Source organism: Cucurbita moschata, unplaced genomic scaffold (genome assembly GCF_002738365.1).
Source record: "Cucurbita moschata cultivar Rifu unplaced genomic scaffold, Cmos_1.0 Cmo_Scf00014, whole genome shotgun sequence".
Classification (NCBI taxonomy): domain Eukaryota; kingdom Viridiplantae; phylum Streptophyta; class Magnoliopsida; order Cucurbitales; family Cucurbitaceae; genus Cucurbita; species Cucurbita moschata.
The window spans coordinates 2,933,790-2,952,887 of NW_019268530.1; the positions used below are offsets into that span (position 1 = coordinate 2,933,790).

General features: G+C 36.1%; 4 protein-coding genes and 1 non-coding gene across 5 annotated transcripts; 2 read left to right on the forward strand and 3 right to left on the reverse strand.

Moving 5' to 3' along the window:
• Positions 1 to 26: 26 nt before the first annotated feature.
• On the reverse strand, positions 27 to 4,553 carry LOC111452062 (protein disulfide isomerase-like 1-4). The gene is made up of 12 exons (XM_023092592.1): positions 3,927 to 4,553; positions 3,593 to 3,722; positions 3,234 to 3,399; positions 3,012 to 3,130; positions 2,816 to 2,896; positions 1,932 to 2,018; positions 1,749 to 1,823; positions 1,599 to 1,667; positions 1,429 to 1,509; positions 1,215 to 1,349; positions 396 to 452; positions 27 to 289 (listed from the first exon to the last, which is right to left on the reverse strand). Exons 1-12 carry the CDS (start codon positions 4,502 to 4,504, stop codon positions 110 to 112), a joined length of 1,758 nt encoding a protein of 585 aa, XP_022948360.1. The 5' UTR covers positions 4,505 to 4,553; the 3' UTR covers positions 27 to 109.
• A 1,551-nt stretch (positions 4,554 to 6,104) lies between these two features.
• LOC111452518 lies at positions 6,105 to 8,008 on the forward strand. Its single transcript, XM_023093286.1, has 4 exons — positions 6,105 to 7,030; positions 7,107 to 7,197; positions 7,291 to 7,833; positions 7,904 to 8,008. Exons 1-4 carry the CDS (start codon positions 6,105 to 6,107, stop codon positions 8,006 to 8,008), a joined length of 1,665 nt encoding a protein of 554 aa, XP_022949054.1.
• Positions 8,009 to 9,985: 1,977 nt separating this feature from the next.
• LOC111452296 (mitogen-activated protein kinase homolog NTF6-like) lies at positions 9,986 to 11,512 on the reverse strand. Its single transcript, XM_023092936.1, has 4 exons — positions 11,199 to 11,512; positions 10,994 to 11,119; positions 10,583 to 10,720; positions 9,986 to 10,434 (listed from the first exon to the last, which is right to left on the reverse strand). The coding sequence occupies exons 1-4, from the start codon at positions 11,355 to 11,357 to the stop codon at positions 10,123 to 10,125; spliced, it is 735 nt and encodes a 244-aa protein (XP_022948704.1). The 5' UTR covers positions 11,358 to 11,512; the 3' UTR covers positions 9,986 to 10,122.
• Positions 11,513 to 11,636: 124 nt separating this feature from the next.
• Positions 11,637 to 11,846, forward strand: LOC111452908. The gene has a single exon (XR_002712183.1). It is a non-coding gene; the product is annotated as a Plant small nucleolar RNA U3 (small nucleolar RNA).
• Positions 11,847 to 12,936: 1,090 nt separating this feature from the next.
• Positions 12,937 to 16,103, reverse strand: LOC111452294 (yrdC domain-containing protein, mitochondrial). Its single transcript, XM_023092934.1, has 5 exons — positions 15,916 to 16,103; positions 15,593 to 15,824; positions 14,014 to 14,189; positions 13,369 to 13,660; positions 12,937 to 13,281 (listed from the first exon to the last, which is right to left on the reverse strand). Exons 1-5 carry the CDS (start codon positions 16,007 to 16,009, stop codon positions 13,212 to 13,214), a joined length of 864 nt encoding a protein of 287 aa, XP_022948702.1. The 5' UTR covers positions 16,010 to 16,103; the 3' UTR covers positions 12,937 to 13,211.
• Between the last annotated feature and the right edge of the window lie 2,995 nt (positions 16,104 to 19,098).

Consider the following 19,098-nt stretch of genomic DNA (forward strand, 5'->3'; position numbering starts at 1 on the left):
TTTTTTTTTTTTTTTTTTTTTTTTTCCTTCAATCTATAGCCTCTCATTTCATTGCAACAAAAAGTGGAATAAACGAAGCATAACTTACAAAACTACTATAAGTTTGTCTTCACAATTCATCCTTCACGTCAGTGGTGCCGACGCTGCTGCTCTTTGGGCTCTCTTTGGCATCATCACCAGATTTGCCTTCTGAACTCGAAACTGGCTTCTGTAGCTTAAAAGGGATTGATGCGTTTTTCTTCAGGAATTTGTAAAAGGCCACGACTGTCCGATCGGTTTCGACTGTGATCTAGAAACCAAAATGGATTCGATCACTTCTCTAGAGCAAGCGGTGCCGTGGTGCAAGAGTAAAGTGAGAATAAGAACTGATAGATGATATAATGATGTTTACTTACAGGATCAAAGCTCTTGTTTCCAGCAGGGAAGAACAGAATTGTTGGGAATCCATCTGACTGTTAAAGAGAAAAGGAAGAGCAACTCTGTAAGAAGTTTACGTTGAACATCATCATAGGTTTAAAAGATTATATGTTCCATCCAGATTCCAGAATATAGAGACAGGTGAATTATGGCAAAGAGAGAGAAAAAAAAAATGAAAGGTGAGTAAAATCAAACCAACCATCAGCTATTTTCTAATTGTATTAGTTGAGGATGGTTAAAGAGATGATCATGGATTTTTAAGTAAAGAATACATCTCTATTGATATGTGGCATTTTTATTGCTGTGGAGAGTCGTGATTCATAACATGGTATCAGAGTCATGCCCTTAACTTAACTATGTCAATGGGATCCTCAATTATCGAACAAAAAAGTTGTGAGCCTCGAAAGTATAGTCAAAAGTGACTTAAGTGTCGAATAGAGGATGTCCTTTGGTCGAGGGCTCCAGAGAAGGAGTTGAACCTCGATTAAGAGGAGGTTCTTCAAGGACTCCATAGGTCTCAGGGGAGGCTCTATGGTATACTTTGTTAAAGAGGAGGATTGCTGAGAATTGTTAGGAAAGAAGTCTCACATTCGCTAATTACGAGGATGATCATGAGTTTATAAGTAAGAAATATTGCACTATTGTTACGAGGCCTTTTTGAAGAAATAAACAATAATGTCACGAGAGCTTATGTTTCAAGTAGATAATATCATATTATTATAGAGGTCTGAGATTCCTAACCCTATTAATTGTATTAATTAATAGCATACCAACAAAAGGTAACAAAATCATGATACCTTTGCCCGGGGATGTTCGTTTGTTGAGCCATCCATCTTAGCAATGACAAGTGAATCGATGCCATGTAGATGTTTGGCAAGCTTGTTGTAAGTTGGTTCCAGCGCTTGGCAATGCCCGCACCAAGGGGCATAAATCTGGACAGGAAACCTAAATCAGTATACAAATAACAACCATGAGAAGGAACATCTAAATGCTTGTTGGTTTACTCGGTACCTCGAGGAGAACATCCTTTGATTCATCTAAAACAATTTCATTGAAGTTGTCTCCAACCACTATTTTCACGTCGCCATCATTCTGCATGAATTAAGGGAACATCTAAATGCTTGTTGATCGAATGGGAAGTAAAGTTATACTGTCAGGGCGAGTGAGTTAACTCAACTTACGGTCTCAGGAATGGGATCTGACTTGTAAAAGGGTTTCAGCTTGTCTTCCAAGAAATTTTCTCCAAAAGCCTATAAGAGTGATTGGGATGAGCAGAAAGAATAAACAAGGTATTCTTTATAGGGAATAGGAAGGAAGATGAATTGCCGGACCTTAATATTTTCCAAGGTAACTTCCTTATCAAGCACAAATTTTCTGCTGTCCTCATTAACAGTGTAGCCAAGAACCTATATAAAATAAAATTTAAACTTCCCAATCTCAAGCTTGAAAGTTATGCAAGCATGTCCTTAGTCGTATCTGGAAATACTTATAGGAGAGATGATGAAAAAGATCACCTGTGGACCATTTCCACTGATGCCAAAGTATTCTGATACAGGCTTTCCAACATCTTCATTATCAATTTCCACATAAACGAAAATAATCTGCATCAAACACACAAAAATTTAGAAAGAAAATGCAGAAACCATCCCTTGGACTGAAAATTGGTGCAACTACAATACAGAGATCCAGCAGAAAAATGCATCTCACAGTTCCTAGTTAATATCTACAAGAAACAAATAAGGCAATTTGCTGAATTTACGGGCTAATGGAAGCATATATTCCTGGCCATTGAGCCTGACCGTTGAGGATTATTGGGAGTGAGTCCCACGTTGATTAATTTAGTGGAAGATCATGGGTTTATAAGTAAAGAATACTATCTCCATTGGTATAAGGCCTTTTGGAGAAGCCCAAAGCTTTGAGTGATCAAACAGAGAGTATGAGTGAAGACAAAAGTTTAGCAAATATCCCGCATTTCAATGGTCACTATGATTATTGGAATGAGCCAATGGAAAATTTGCTCAAAGCAAAGGGTCTATGGAGTGTGGTGGAGATTAGTTTCTCAGAACCAGAGGAAGGAACAATGCTGACGGAGCATTACTATGATTATTGGAATGAGCCAATGGAAAATTTGCTCAGAGCAAAGGGTCTATGGAGTGTGGTGGAGATTAGTTTCTCAGAACCAGAGGAAGGAACAATGCTGACTGAGGAACAAAAGGACCGTGATGAGGCTAGACTCAAAGATTACCAGGTTACTTTCTCAATTCAGGGATAAAAATATGTAGTTACAATACCTTATTCTGTTCATAGTCAAAGTTAGAGCTACTTATTAGCAATCCAATTGTTGGGGTGGGAACCTGGGAAAGCTAATTATTAACGATCTACTTATCAACAATTATACCTTTCCTTTAAAAGACTTTGCTGATTCTTCAAATATGGGGATGAGTCTCTCTGAATCATTTGAACTTGCAAATAGAATTAACTGGGCACAGAATGATACAAATGTGTCAATGATACAGGAATCTAGAGATGAACTTCATAGACAAAGGCGTTTCTAGGTGATAGCCATTTCAAGGAGCATGTTTATGCTACAATACCTGTTTCTTAATTGAACTTTCGAAAATCAATGGTGCGCTTTCTCTAGTAAACTTTGTAACTAAAGGAAGCTTATTGGCAAATACAAATTCAGCAATTGCAGACTTGGAAAACTCGCCATCTGTATCACAACGAAGCTCAGAAATCACAATCCAGCCAAAATATATAAAATAAGGGAATCAGAACCTTGAAGTGATTGATAAAAACAAAAGTAATAATCTAACCAAAGCGGCTCAGTTTTTCAGTCTCCTTCTTAATCAATACAAATGCAGGGCGTTTTGCTGAAGCTTCAATGTGGAAAAGCCTTGCCACTTCAGGATTCACTGTTTGGTAAAAGTTGACATCATCTTCCAGTCTTGAAGCAGCAGCAAGCTCATCGCTCTCAGAACCCTGTCAAATTGCATCACTAGATCGTGAAGAAAATAGCAAGTATCCGTACAGATTTATCCATTGAGCTACAGAAACTACAGCAACAGTTCATGAAGTTAATCGAAGAAAATGCCATTCCATTCCAATCAAAGGTCATAAATACAAGCATATAAAGTGAAAAACGCATACAAGAAACAGAACCAGGTAAACTCACCACCAAGGAGTTCAGGTAACCAACAGCAACTTTACTTTCAGAGTTCAGAATGCGTTCAGCGTCTTCCACTGAAGTTATATTGTAAATACCAGGTCCGATCTTCTTCTTGATCCAGGAAACTATAGCATCCCTGCAAAAAGACGTGGTAATTATCGTAAACAGAGAACACACACAGATCAAGGATGTAAAATAACGTTGACTCATGAACACATTTGTTGCAAACAGTTCCATTACCTAGAACGCGAAGTAAAAGAAACAAATCTACAGTCGAGCATTCGCTCCATTTCCAATCCATAAACAAAGCCAGACAAATCTTACAACTCAGTACACTTACTTGGTCCTCTGTCCAGGATAAGGTTTGTGAACTCCATCAGAGAAGAAATAAATAGTAGGATATCCTTGAACATCATACTTCTGCGCCAATTCGTCCTCCTCCGTCGCATCAACCTTCGCCAAAACCACGTTCTTGCTCTTCAATTCAGTGGCAGAAGCAGCATATTCCGGCGCCAACGCCTGACAATGTCCACACCATGGTGCATAAAACTCCACCATAACAAACCGGTTCTTCTCCACGAAATCGCTGAAGTTACCCTCCTTCAAGACGACGACGTCCTTGTCATCCACCACCGGCGCCTTGTACTCATCCCTATCACCCTCCGAGTCCTCGAACTCGGACAAGTCCCCAAAACCTTCATCCACAGCTCCTCCTTCAAACTTATCAAAATCAGGGAGGTGATGATGACTGGAAGCATGAGTCTCATCCGCCTCCTCCAGGAAGCTGATGTCTTCATCGTCGTCTTCAGTGCTTTTGGCAGCCGAATCTTTGGCAGGGGAGTCTCCAATACAGAGAACGGAATTGGAGAAGAGAAGAAGAGCAGCCATGACAAGAAGAAGAAGAGTTCGAGTAGCCATTGTGACGCAAATTTCGGGTTCGAATCAGATCTGTGTTTAGAAGGGACTATAGAGCGGGTACCAAAGGTCAATGGCTCAAAACGACGACGTTTAGTAGATTAGAAACTTAACGGTCGAGCTGAAATGGAAGAGCTTTTGATTGGCTAATTATTGTCACTTTTAATTTATTTATAAACATAAAACTCGGGAACTCTCCAAAATAAATATAATAATAATCTATGTAATATATATATATATATATATAATTAATTAATTAAATAAATAATCTACATTTCATTAATGTATTTAAAATATAATTTAAAAACTAAAAAAATATAATTTTTAAAAATTTGCTTAAAAATTAAAATGGGTTTCCTAAAAAAGAAAAGTGAAAATTTTTGGGAAAAAAGACCTACACAATATTTTAAAATAAAATAAAAAAAAACTCAATATTTTTTAAATTAGTGAATATTTTTGTATTAATACATTAACGTATTAAATTTAAATTTTTAGTTTATGTTAATAATTTTTTTTAACAATAATTAAAAGACGAAAATATTTGAATATCTAACAAAATTCTACTCGCGACTCAAAAATAAATCTTAATCTTGCTTGTGCACAGGAGATTAATGCAAAATTCTACATTTAAGATATGACAAATTATGTCGTGCAAATCAAGCACGAAACACGTAAAACCCTAAAGCATTTAGGTGTCGAGGAAGTCGTGCGCTAAATGAAATTAAGGAGAAAAGGGCGTATGTGGACGGAGGGGCATTTTAGTCTTTTTACATGGATCGAAACCGAAACTAGGTTGCATCTTCTCTCTTTCGTTCTTCACAGTCTACATCTAGATCGAGTATGTGAGTTGCGCAATCTTTCTCGTTGAGTGATATCTGATATATCAATAATATGCATCTTCCCTCTTTCGTGCTTCACGTTCTACATCTAAATCGAGTATGTGAGCTGCGCAATCCTAACAAGATGAAGGAAAAGAACATGGGTCGAGGAAGTCGTGCGCTAAACCAAATTAAGGAGAAAAGGGCGTATGTGGACAGAGGGGCATTTTAGTCTTTTTACATGGATCGAAACCGAAACTAGGTTGCATCTTCTCTCTTTTGTTCTTCACGGTCTACATCTAGATCGAGTATGTGAGCTGCGCAATCTTTCTCGTTGAGTGATATCTGATGTATCAATAATATGCATCTTCCCTCTTTCGTTCTTCATGTTCTACATCTAGATCGAGTATGTGAGCTGCGCAATCCTAACAAGATGAAGGGAAAGAACATGGGTCGAGGAAGTCGTGCACTAAACCAAATTAAGGTAGAAATGGGCGTATGATGGACGGAGGGGCATTTTAGTCTTTTTACATGGATTTAAACCGAACCTAAGATTATTTATATCATGATTTTAGATACCCATTTGGAAATTAAATGGATTTGTTTCATTTTTATTTAAAAGGAAAGGCAATTATTTTGTGAAAGTTAGCCACAAACTCAAAACAATTTCCTCCCATATTATCAGCATCAAAAGTAGGCTCTATTAATATTACCAAGTCCAACAAATATAACTCCTTTTGATCCAAATCAAACAAATTCTAGATCCAACATCTTGTTCCACAACTATGGGAAACACCAAAAGCAACAACAAGAACAAACTTGAAAATTCTGAAAAAAAACCTGTCTCTTCACTTTGGTCCAGATCCTCTACACAACATCATCGTTTCACAGCCTTCCTAGGAGGACCAAGAAACACTGCTGTTTGGATTTTCCTCATTGTCTTCATCCTCTATGTTTTGTACTCCACCAACATCTTCACGGTCGACCGCCGCGAAGAGTGTTCGACCATTTTCGACTCCTCGACCGAAGAACATTTACAAACACTAGCCAACGTCTCTTCAACCACCACCACCACCACCAACAACAACAACAACAATAATTTTCTCCTTTTCGACGATGAAGAAGAAGAAGAAGAGGAAGAACAAGAACAAGAAGAAGAAGACCAAACGATAACCGACCCACTTCGTTTGAAGTCGCGACCCAACGACGCGGGGTTGAAACACATCGTTTTTGGGATTGCTGGGTCCTCGAATCTATGGGCGAAGAGGAAAGAATACATAAAGTTATGGTGGAGACCTAAGCAAACGAGAGGGGTTGTTTGGTTGGATAAAAAAGTTTATACTAGAAGAAACGAAGGGTTACCCGATATTCGGATTTCGAGTAGCACGTCACGTTTCAAATATACGAACCGACAAGGACAAAGATCCGCATTGCGGATTTCGAGAGTTGTTTCGGAGACTTTTAGGTTGGGGTTGAAGGATGTGAGATGGTTTGTGATGGGGGATGATGATACCGTTTTTATTGTTGAGAATGTTGTGAGGGTGTTGTCAAAGTATGATCATAGGCAGTTTTATTACATTGGGAGCTCATCTGAGAGTCATGTTCAAAATATATACTTTTCTTATGCAATGGCTTATGGAGGGGGAGGGTTTGCAATAAGTTATCCATTGGCCAAAGAGTTGGAGAAGATGCAAGATAAGTGTATTCAACGGTACGATCGGTCGTAGTTTCCTTTTTTTAGTTTCGGAGATGATATCATTAATCTTTAAGCATATTTGAATTGATAGGTACCCTGGTTTGTATGGAAGCGATGATCGAATTCAAGCGTGTATGGCTGAGCTTGGAGTGCCACTTACTCGAGAACCAGGGTTTCATCAAGTATTTATAATGGGCTTTCATGGAAATTTGTTCTTTATTGTCGTTATGTTATATCAGGTTTGTTGTTTATTGTTCTTGTGTTGCTTGGTGTAGTATGATGTGTACGGAGATCTACTCGGACTGTTAGGAGCTCATCCAGTGACTCCATTGTTATCCCTTCACCACCTTGACGTAGTAGAACCAATTTTCCCTGGAATGACTCGAGTGAAGAGCCTTCAACGTCTATTCCAAGCGTCAAAACTCGACTCGTCGAGTATAATGCAACAATCAATTTGTTACGATAAGAAACGTTATTGGTCAATTTCTGTTTCTTGGGGGTACGTAGTGCAAATCTTAAGGGGCGTAATGTCACCAAGAGAGTTAGAAATGCCCACAAGAACCTTCCTCAATTGGTACAGAAGAGCAGATTACACCGCTTACGCTTTCAACACTAGACCTGTAACAAAACACCCTTGTCAAAAGCCTTTTGTTTTCTACATGGGAAGTACCCGTTACGATCCAGCTAAAAAACAGATCATTGGTGTGTATGTTCGTGAAAAGTCTCGTCACCCGTCTTGTCGTTGGAAAATGCCCTCGCCCGACAAGCTTCACTCTATCATCGTCGTCAAGAAGCCCGATCCTTATCGATGGCAAAAGGTAATACACGATTAAACGTTTCAAGTCATCACTACTGTAACTAAGTGAATAACAATGTTCAAATTTGCAGTCACCAAGAAGGGATTGCTGCAGAGTTCTTCCATCACGTAAGGCCACCACGTACTACTTATCAGTGGGAAACTGCCGTGGAGCTGAGATTAGTGAAGTTGGTTGAGGACAGAACTGGTCTTTTTACAATGTCGTTATGTTTCAACTTCTCAAATAGTAAAAGGAGAGAGAGTTGTAATTAGTCAACTGAGAGAGAGAGAGAGAAGGTTAAACATTTTGTTTTCTTTTATTTATTTATTATTTATTATTATTATTATTTATATTTGGGAGATAATATGCTACAAAAAGGATTATTTTCTTTTAATTCAGTCTCTTAAAGTTAAAATTTTTATATATTTTAATCATCTTTTATTAATTCAAAATTTTAAAATAATAATTTATTTATTAGATATAAATTTTAATTTTAATTTTGTATATACAATATATTATGAATTTTAAATAATTTAAAATTAATAAACTAAATTTATAATTTAATAATTTTTTTTTACTCCGACAAAAAGTCAATTTTGTCTTTATAATAAATATAAATTTAATAATTGTTGCATCTTTACCCTCTATTCAATTCTGGTTAATTAGTCTACTAATTTTAACAAAAAATATATATATAAAAAAAAGAAAAATCTATAAACTTGTTAATTTAGTAGGTTAGAAACAAATTAATTATTAAATAATTTTGTCAAATCTCATGAATTTCAACAAAACAAAAATGTTTTTTTTATTTATTTGATGAACTTTTCATAATACATATTGCATAAATTATTAAAGGAGAATACATTTATTTCAAACTAATATTTAATAAATTTTTAAAATTGAAATATTTTTTTAAGTTTATAATTTGATGAAATTAAAATAAAAAATATAAAAAAAGTTTGGAGGTCAAAAAAAATCTTGATTTTGTCTTTTAGTTGTTGGTCAACGGCCTCTTGGTTCTGAATGGGTGGAAAGGAAGAGGGTGTCGTTGAGCTCGTTCGCAGAGGATTTATTTTTGGAGGGAATTATTCTCTGTTGCGCTTTCCCATACTCTCCTGTAGGCCGCCCCGATCACCGTTCAATATTCAATCCCGAGGTAAAATCAAATTAAAAAAATAATAATAATAAAAAGGAGAGAGTTGACAAAGTCAAAGTTAGGTGGGTCCCTGTACACGAAATCGTCCTCTTTTGTTGGGACCCACTTGCCGACATGTTTTAATTTTTCTTTAAATATTTTTTTTCTTAAAACTTTATAAAATAACTCGTTTGATTAATTTCGTTATTATTTTTATTATTGATTATTTAACAAATTGTTATAATTAAAATAAGAAACTAAAACTATTTTCTGAGCTATAAAAATTAATGTCAATTTTAAAAGTTTAAGGACCAAAATTAAATGTTTGATCTTTCAAACCAAACCCAATGGCACGAAAAGCAAACTATACTCGAACATAAACTCACAATCTAAGAAACAAAACTATGTTTTAGTATTAAACCATAAAAATAATACCAGGAAGAGCAGCAAACATATGCAAATAACATTTTAGGCAGTTAACGAAACTGACTACTACTACTTTAAAAATTGACTATATGTAATAGCTCAAACCCACCGTTAATAAATATTGTCTGTTTTATCTCGTTACGTATCACCGTCAGTCTCACGGGTTTAAAGCGCGTCTACTACCCTTATAAGGAATGTTTTGTTCCCCCCTCTAACTGATGTGAGATCTCACAATTCACCTCTTGGGACCAGCGTCCTCGCTGGCACACCGCCCAGTGTCTGGCTTTGATAACATTTGTATTCGCTCAAACCCACCACTAACAGATATTGTCTGCTTTTGCCCGTTACCAGCCTCACGGTTTCAAAATGCATCTACTAGGGAGAGGTTTTCCGCATTCTTATAAGAAATGTTTCGTTCCCTTTTCCAACCGAGGTGGGATCTCTTACAATCCACCTCCCTTGGAGCCTAGCATCCTCGCTGGTACACCGCCCGATGTCTAACTTTGATACTATTTATAACAGCCCAAAACCCACCACTAGCCGATATTGTCCATTTTGGCTCGTTACGTATTGCCGTCAGCCTCAAGGTTTTAAAACGCATCTAACCTCACCCTTATAAGGAATGTTTAGTTCTCCTCTCCAACCGACGTGGGATCTCACATCACCTCAGCGTTTGAATGCATAATTTCAAACATCATGCAGAAAATTGGAAGACAATGATCAAGTACCTCGGTTATAAGCCCCAGTTGTTACGCATAATCTTTACCAGGGAACAGTGGCTCCCTCCTTAGAATTTCCATGAGAATACATCCAACAGACCAAATATCTATGGCTGCAGTGTATTCATAGGTGTTAAGTAGTAGCTCAGGAGCTCGATACCATCTGGTTACAACATATTCTGTCATAAAATCCGTCTCTGATGTTGTTCTTGCTAATCCAAAATCACAAATCTTGAGGTCGCAATTTGCATTGAGAAGCAGATTGCCTGGTTTTAGATCTCGGTGCAAGACATTTGCAGAGTGTAAATACTTCAAACCTCGTAGTAACTGGTATAAGAAGTACTGTCCAAACAACAAACATAAAATCATTCAAGACAGTTTCAAATCTTTCTTGTTCCTCCAACAAGATCATAATCAACATAAAAACTTTGTACTAAGAATTGAAACAAACTTTTGCTAAGATCTAACTGGAATGGTAAGTGTCCCTTACCTGACAGTGATCGTCTGTTAGAGCTTGGCTAGAGCAAATGATCTGATGCAGGTCAGTGTCCATTAATACATACACAATATACACATCATTGAATTTTTCCTTTTCTGGTGGAGGAATTATATCTTTGATCTTTATAATCTGAAAGGAAGTTAGAAACAGATCATTATGCTTCAATGGCAGAATGAAATAAGTCCCCAGGGCAACTAAACATTAACTAAATCTGTTCATGGCATGAGAAAAACAGAGCTGAAGTAGAAACATATAAATAAAAAGTTCAAAATTAAACACTAATTAAGCTGAAGTTCAACCTGGATATGAGGAATTTGCTAAGAACAAATCACAGCAATAAATGGATGTTAAAGCATAGCAAAATTTGCACCCAAATGAAGAATGTTTATTTGAGCGAAATACATTTTCATGGTCCATATGGCATAGAAGTTTAATCTCACGAAGAGTTCTCTTGGTATCAACCCAGTTATCAAAAGCATTCCCTATCTTCTTTATCGCAACCTCATCTTTCGTCTCCGAATTCGTCGATGATCAAAATCTTAGCATATACCAAAATAAAATCGAAGAACTTAGAAGCAAAGCGAAAAACGAAAGAGGAGGAAAAGAAGTACCAAACAATGGCGTAAGCACCGCGTCCAACAGGCTGAATTGAAGGGGAGTACTTGGCGGAGACCTCAAATAAGTTGCCGAGAACGTTGTAGAGGATGTACCTTCCATCGTAGGTGGGAAGGCCATTGATCTCCACAGCCGTGCAATCGTTTTCCATGGTTCTTGGCCGTGGAAGCGAGTAAGAGAAGCAGACGATCTAGGGAAGAAGAAGAAGAAGAAGAAGAAGAAAGAGCGCCACCATCTCATCTGCCATTTTACTTTGCGCGTCTTTCCAAACATTCAATTTTGAATTTTTTTTTTTTTCTTTTTTTTTTTTTCTTTCAAAGGAATATATTTGGGTTGAGTTTGGATTTAAATAAATGAGCCCTATATCCCACATCGGAAATTCGCAAATGATAATATCATTATTTAAATAAAAAGATGTGGGCACTAGGGCACGACCTTACTTGAACAGGATCTGTTCTATAGGTTGTACAACTGTGTCCTTGAGTTCTAAGGAGACAAGAACCTAAGTCTGGTGGATGATTTGCTGCTGTGCGACTAGAGCGTGACTAACGGCTCATGGGCTTCCGGTCCTGCGGCTGTAGATGATCGTTCTCGGGCAGGCTTGCCTTCCTGGGTTGGTCGCGCGGTGGTCTGACAGACTCAAAATCTCTTTTGCTCTCTCTCTCTATCTCCTTTTGGTTTTTCTTTTTGAATCTGTGCTGTAATGGAAACCCTTTGTTTCGAGAGTGAAATCTAAAGAGATCTGTTGGTTTGGAAGTGGGTAGAGTGATTAGAAGTTGGGTGTATCTGCGTTGTTCTCTCTGCAGTGCTCCTTAGCTGTTTGATGAAAAGCCTCACAGACCTGCACTTGGCCTCTTCATCTTCAACCCAATGGAGGTGGATGAGGTCGAAGCCACGGTACATTTTAACCCAACTTTGCGTTTTTGCTTCTTTCAATTGTTAACTTTGGAGATGAGTAAATTCAAACATATGATTAGTTGACAGTAAAGATCAAAATGTACAAATATTAGTGTTGTTGATTTACAGTTGAAAGAGTGATTGTTCTCATGCTTCCACTTTTAGAAATTTTAGTTTTGTTTCTCTTTTTCAATTTGTAATCAAATACCCAAAAAAAAAAAATAAAAACAACTTAACCATTAATTTTCATGCTCTGGGACGAGACGAGGCGCGCTATGTCAAATATGTGGGTAAATAATGTCTATATAAGTGGATATACAAGATTGGAAGTTTTCCTCATTCCAACAAGTATTAGTGCACTCCTCGCAACACACTATAGCATATATCAGCCGTGTTTTGACAAATATAGAACGAATTACCTTGATGATCAAGAGTAAAGAAAATTCGTGATTCAAATTACTCTACAAAAGGTTTAATCAATAACACTTGAAGTTCTAAATACCAGTTCTAAATACAGGAATTTGTAATGAAAAACTTAGCTAAAATAAATTATATTCTCAACTCCAAAATCTGATGTCTCTAATCAAAGAAAAGAAGGCTTCCTTTAGTGATAGGTAACTCCCTCATAGCCTCCTGACTAGTTAACGGTGGAATATAGTAACTTTGGGTTACAATATAACTTTTAACTCCTATATTTAAAACTAGTTTAAATATGACAAACAAATAGTCAAATTATAAGTGCAATAAATAAAATATGCTATAAATTTAGCTGAGCTCATGTTCATTAAATGCAACTTAAAATGCATTTAATTCATCTTTTTCTTGAAGCTCAACTTTGCACAACATATAAGAGAGATCTACAACGTCTTCTAGAATTTCTTACGATGAGCTCACCATAGCTTGAATATAAGTATATAAAGTTTGTTGTAGCTTTTTGATTCTCGTCCTTGTAATTGGACCTTGACATATGAAAATTCCTTGGTCGTGGTTCATATCAGTTTAAACCATAATAATTGATCTACTTTCACTCGGCCTAAAAAAATTCATCGCAATCTCTATCTATAGTGACTAACAGATACGGTTTGGGAAGTGGAGAAGATTCTGATACTCAAGCAGCACTATCTGCTTCTTCTAACAGTGAATACCTTTCAAGTGTTGCAACAGTCTGCTCCTTGGCACTGCAAATGTAGAATCAACATTATTATGATACACACCATTGTTTGAGTCATTCGACGAAAATAGAAGAATCACAAGAACAAACATACCTTCCAGCTCTGATTATCTTAAACGTCCCTCGCTTGGTGAGGTCGATAATCGTAGAACCTGCTCGTCCAGCAGGAAGAATGCCACCATCGTAGACATAAGCACAGTGTTGCCATAGGTTTTCAAAATCATGAACACAGACACTGCTTGGTTGTCCACTTAAATTAGCACTTGTAAGAGCCAATGCTGTCCCTGATCTACGGGAAATAAGCCTAATGAAGTCAGCGTCGGGTACTCGGACTCCTATACTCTCCAATCCAGGGTTCAGAGACTTCTCAAGAATACTCGACTCGCCTACAAAAAATCTAAATGTAAAAAACTCAGACTACAGGAAGGTTAGAGACTAAAATCTAAATGAACATATTCTTGGATATGTAGGTGTGACAGTCCAATCCATTAATAAGGGATATGTCAAATTAATATCTTGTTTCCATAGGGAGAGGACCCCTCCCAGAGTACTCTTTAGCATTTAAAAAAAATTAAAACGGTTTAATCAACGTAAGAACAGAATATCCAAAAGATTGTTTCAACCCGCCCAACAGAAGCCGAGTACGCTACCCAAAAAAATAGTTACTCGTCTACTTTCTTCAATCAAAGAATGCTCGTCAAGGTTACATTATCAAAAGAAAGAGATTTGTAGTACAAACCTCTTTTTAGTACAACGGTCACCGGTCCTGGAAGGAGAGAATCGAGCAAACCATGAGGCAAATGGTCTGCTACAGCAAAACGAGTTATGTCAGAGACATCGCCAACACAAATGGCGAGAGGGCTCGTAAGTTTACGTCCTTTAATTTCGTAAATTCTATTGACTGCTTCAGAAGAACTGCAAAATTAATCCCAACAGAAACCACAGTTACATAAATGGAGAGTGCAACATTATTAAGTTTAGAAATGGTTAATTTGTGCATATAATTTCACAGACAGGATAACACCTCCAAACTAGGAAAGAAGAGCGTTTTAAAAGATTGAAAAATTATTCTAAAAGGATGCATAATTGATAACCATTTTTAGATCCTGAAGAGCGTGGAAACAATTATGTTTTAACACAATGATGAATTTGATAATCATCCCTCAATCTTATAACATCATATCACTATGTTGTATTTTCCTCAGAATCTAATCAGTAATGCAATTATTCTACCAAACATTCAGACTTCTCACAATCCATTATTAATCAAAGATCAAGAATTAGAAGAGAGTTCACTTAGCACCAAAACCACTCTTCTAGTATCAAAAATAAACTCGACCACACCCTCCTTCAACATTCACACTTCCACTTGCAAAGCAACAGATTCCTTAACCATCTTCTCAAAAGAAAAAGATGTCCAAGCGATGAGAGAAGGGTAAGGACATTAAAAGAGTGGAGGAAAGTTCAAACTCCGCAACAAAAGTACTCCTAGTTTCTCCTTGAAAATTATCCACTCGTTTTCGTCCGTGCCTGTGAAATAAAGAACGAAGACCTTCCCATGAAGAATCTCCCAAGCTACTCTGCAACATTTTCCCTTAGTATTTAAAACTAGCTACACCCGTACCGAAGCCTCTGTAAGACATCTTTTCCTGAAGAAGAGCCCCTTGCTTGGCATGAAACTAAATTGTAGCAAAGCGATCCTTCACGCCACTGCCACCTAGTAACAGTACTAAAGAAGATGACCTCCCCCTAGTTCTCTCCCTTACCACCACATTTCTCCCAGAAGACTATCTGCCAACTCGAAAAAGTCTCTCGATCCTAGCAACCATGAGAGACACTCATGCGTCATACGCTAAAACGAGCTTGGGCAACGATCAACTATTCCCACTCGCCACAATCAGGGGTGCAAAATCATCGTGTGAAGCTAAGCCAAAAACATCGTGTGCGGTCAAACAATTGTCTCTTCGTTGAATAGGGAGAATTCATAAGGCGTCTCATCTCAATGAAAGGCAAACATCGACTAGCGAGAGTCAAACAACCATGTGCCACCCACGCTCATACGACCAGTACTCCTGACTCAACCAAGATCTTTAACCAAAAACCTTTATACTAAACAAGATCACAAAGACCATCCTCTATTTTTAAGAAATTTTGGAAGAATCGGAGGTTCTTTCCCACCTACACCTACCATGAAGACTTCATCTTAAGAAAAATCTATATTACAATTGATAAAACTCCTTCATAGTTGGCAAAAAGAAAAGAAACTCACAAAATAGAAAAGGAAATTACAGAAACAACCCATTAAAAGGAATGCATACCAAGCATCACAAGCGAGTCCGTAAAGAGTATCAGTGGGGACTGCAATAACCTTCCCAGCCTTAAGAGCTTCAATAGCTTCTTGAGCAAAAGCTTCAGAGGCAGGGCGAAGAGCTTGCAAACTGTTCTCCACGCGCATACTACATTTTTCCAAACTCCATACCGTTTTAGGAAAATTCAACCTCGATCCTCTATTGTGATGCAAGAACGAAACAAATCCATAACTCGGAGCACCTAAAATTGCAATTAAGTGTATAAATTCATGTTTGAATCCTCCAATAATCATACAAAACAGTTAAAAAAGCGTTAAAAGATTAAAGCAAACCTAGCTGAGAAGAAGGAAACGTTGCAAACGTTCTGATTATAGAGAGACCCTCAACCATTTTCGCCGGAAGTGTGTTCATCGTGGTCGGCAGCATAGCAGCCGCTGTCAACTCGAGCCCTAGTTCCAACCGTCGTCACCAAGAAGCCAACCCCAAGCGGGGTTTTGCAGAAAAGGACCAAACTCTGTTTAAAATAAAATAAGAAACTTCGTACATTTATTAATTTAGTTTCTAATTTGGTAAAAAAAGAAAAAACTTTTATCCACCAAATAAAAACAGTAAATTGTTTTTAGAACCATAAATTAATATAATTTGTTTCAAAAACATTCTTGCAATATTTCAAAAATACTTACTACTTTTAAATTTTAGTTAATACTTTTCATCTTTTAAAAAAAAATTTAAAAATATTATTGTTGGATGATGAAAGTCCCACGTCCCAGAATGATCATGGGTTTATAAGGGAAGAATACTAACTCCATTGTTACGAGGCCTTTTGGGAAAACCCAAAGCAAAACCATGAAAAACTTATGCTCAAAGTCAACAATATCATACAATTGTGAAGAGTCGTGTTACATGGTATCAGAGCTATGCCCTAAGCTTAATCGTACCAATAGATTGGTACTCCAAAAGAAAAGGAGCCAAGCCTCAAGCCTCCTCGAAGGCAGTAAAAAATGACTAAGACTCCAAAAGAAAGGGAGTCGAGCCGAGCCTAGTAAAATATCTTTAGCCTAATATAAGGTTGTTATGTATATTTATTGGGTTTATGCATTGACCAGTCAAATCTATTTTATTTTAGAATGACCCATCAAACTCGTGACTTTTTTTTTTTTTGGTTCGGGTTACAAAATTTAATTATTAAATGAGGATTATTACTTACAAAAATATATAAATTTTGTCATGGTCATTGCATGCCTACGTCATTTTTTAAATTTTAAATTATAGGTACCTCATTATTTATTATATAATCGTCTATCTCTTCCACATCATTTAGCCAAAAAGCTGTCACGTCACAATTTAATTAGAATTTTCCAAAACAAAAAAATCAAATTCGAAATTTATTATAAAACTTTCAAACTTTATTAAATAGTAGAAAGTTTAGCCAAGCTTCCATGAAGGTTTGACTTTGACAAGAATAAATTTAGAAAATAATTAATGTTAATAATTAAAATTATATTTAACAGAAATTTAAACATTATAAAACTGGAAAAGGCCATACGACACGTAAGCAGCAAAGGTGAACTATTGAACATGTACTCCCATTATTTGTTTAACATACTCAAACGTCAAATAAATAAAATAAAATAAAATAAGGGGTAAGAAAGGAATTTCACTTTAGCACGAGTAAAATTCAACGAATATAATGAAGTATGACATCAACCAAAAGTCTTTCACTTACTCGAATTTTAATCCTTAAATTCACAAATTTATGTCAACCTGCATTTATTTGATAAAATCATTTAATAAATTTATATTTAATAGGCCTTAAATATATTTATTATTATTATTATTTTTTGTATGTATGAATTAAATAGAAAATAATTACGCACCATTAAAATTTTAATTTTTCATAAACTTTGTTGTTTAATAAAGAATGGAAGATATAAAAATAAAGTATAGCATGGACCAAACCAAATATATTAAAATTGCAAGGACTAAAAAGTAAATAATTGATAAAGTATTAAAACTTTCGAAATAAAATAAGGATTTAAAAAATTAAAATATTGAAAAATACGTAAGCGTGACATCCACAGAATGACGTAAGCAAAATTGTCAAGTGAAAGTATTGGAACAATTTGTACGGTAAAAGAAGGAAAAAGAAACCATAATTAATAAATAAAAAAATGGAGCAATGATGGCGTGCCACGTAAGCCGACCGCTAAGTTATGGGATATCTCTTGTATATTATTATTAAAAGAAAAAAAATAAGAAGAAATATAATGCCTTCCATTGCAAGTTTACTTTTAAATATTTTAAGTTTGTGTTTGAATAAAATTTTCAAATTTGTTTCTATTTAATTTAAAATTTTAATAATATTCAATATACTTTTAAATAAAATCTAAATCTTTTTGCCACGTATAATTGACTCGAACTTCAATGCTTTAGATAATAAATAATTATCCGAGAGAAAAACTCTAAAAAAATAATTAACATTTTTTTATAGAGACGTAAAAACCACTACTAGTAAAAATACATTTTAAAATCGTGAGATCAACAGTAATAGACATTAGTGGTAGGTTTCAATTGTTACATACCTAAAGTTAAAGTTTGAACTCGGATGGCTCGGAAATAACATAGTAATTTAACTCTTTTTTAAAAACATAAATTCAAAATAACAAAAACAAATTATATAATTTATAAAAGCATGTTTGACATATCTTAGAAATCAACGGCCATTATCTTCGCAACATGATTGACTTCTTAACATATGAATCAATAGACGCTTAATGAACACGGAATTGAAAGGACAAGGCCGTTTGGTTATGCAAAAAAAAAAAAAAAAAAGATTAAGATATCTGTATTTTTTTAGATCCAACCAATCGAAGAACACAAAATCCGAAGACGAACCGACCAAAAATCCTCTGATTCGAAAAGTAAACAGAGCAGGAAAAGCGATCGGAGAAGAGATTCAATGGATGATTCAGAAGAACATTCCAAAATCGAAATCACATTAACCAAAATCCACAATAAATTTGTTTATATACAGAATCGAAATCTTCGTCTCCTCTACAATATACAATTAACAACAACAAAAACAACAGAAATTGAAAAACAGAAACAATAATTCGTCGCAGCGGATGGAGAACGAGACCTCCAGAGTAACCGATCAGTGAGCGAATTCATAACGAACTCGCTCACTCGTTATGACTCGGAAATCACATTAACCAAATTCCACTCTAAATTGTTTATATACAGAATCGAAATCTTCGTCTCCTCTACAATATACAATTTAACAACAACAAAAACAACAGAAATTGAAAAACAGAAACAATAATTCGTCGCAGCGGATGGAGAACGAAACCTCGAGAGTAACCGATCAGTGAGCGAATTCATAACGAACTCGCTCACTCATCATGACTCGGACTGAACTTCCGAGTTGTAGCCACTGGAATTCGTAGCCGGAGTGATCGGAGACGAAGTTAGGGATTCGTTTTTTCTCCGATCACTTTCGAATCCTTCCGGCATCG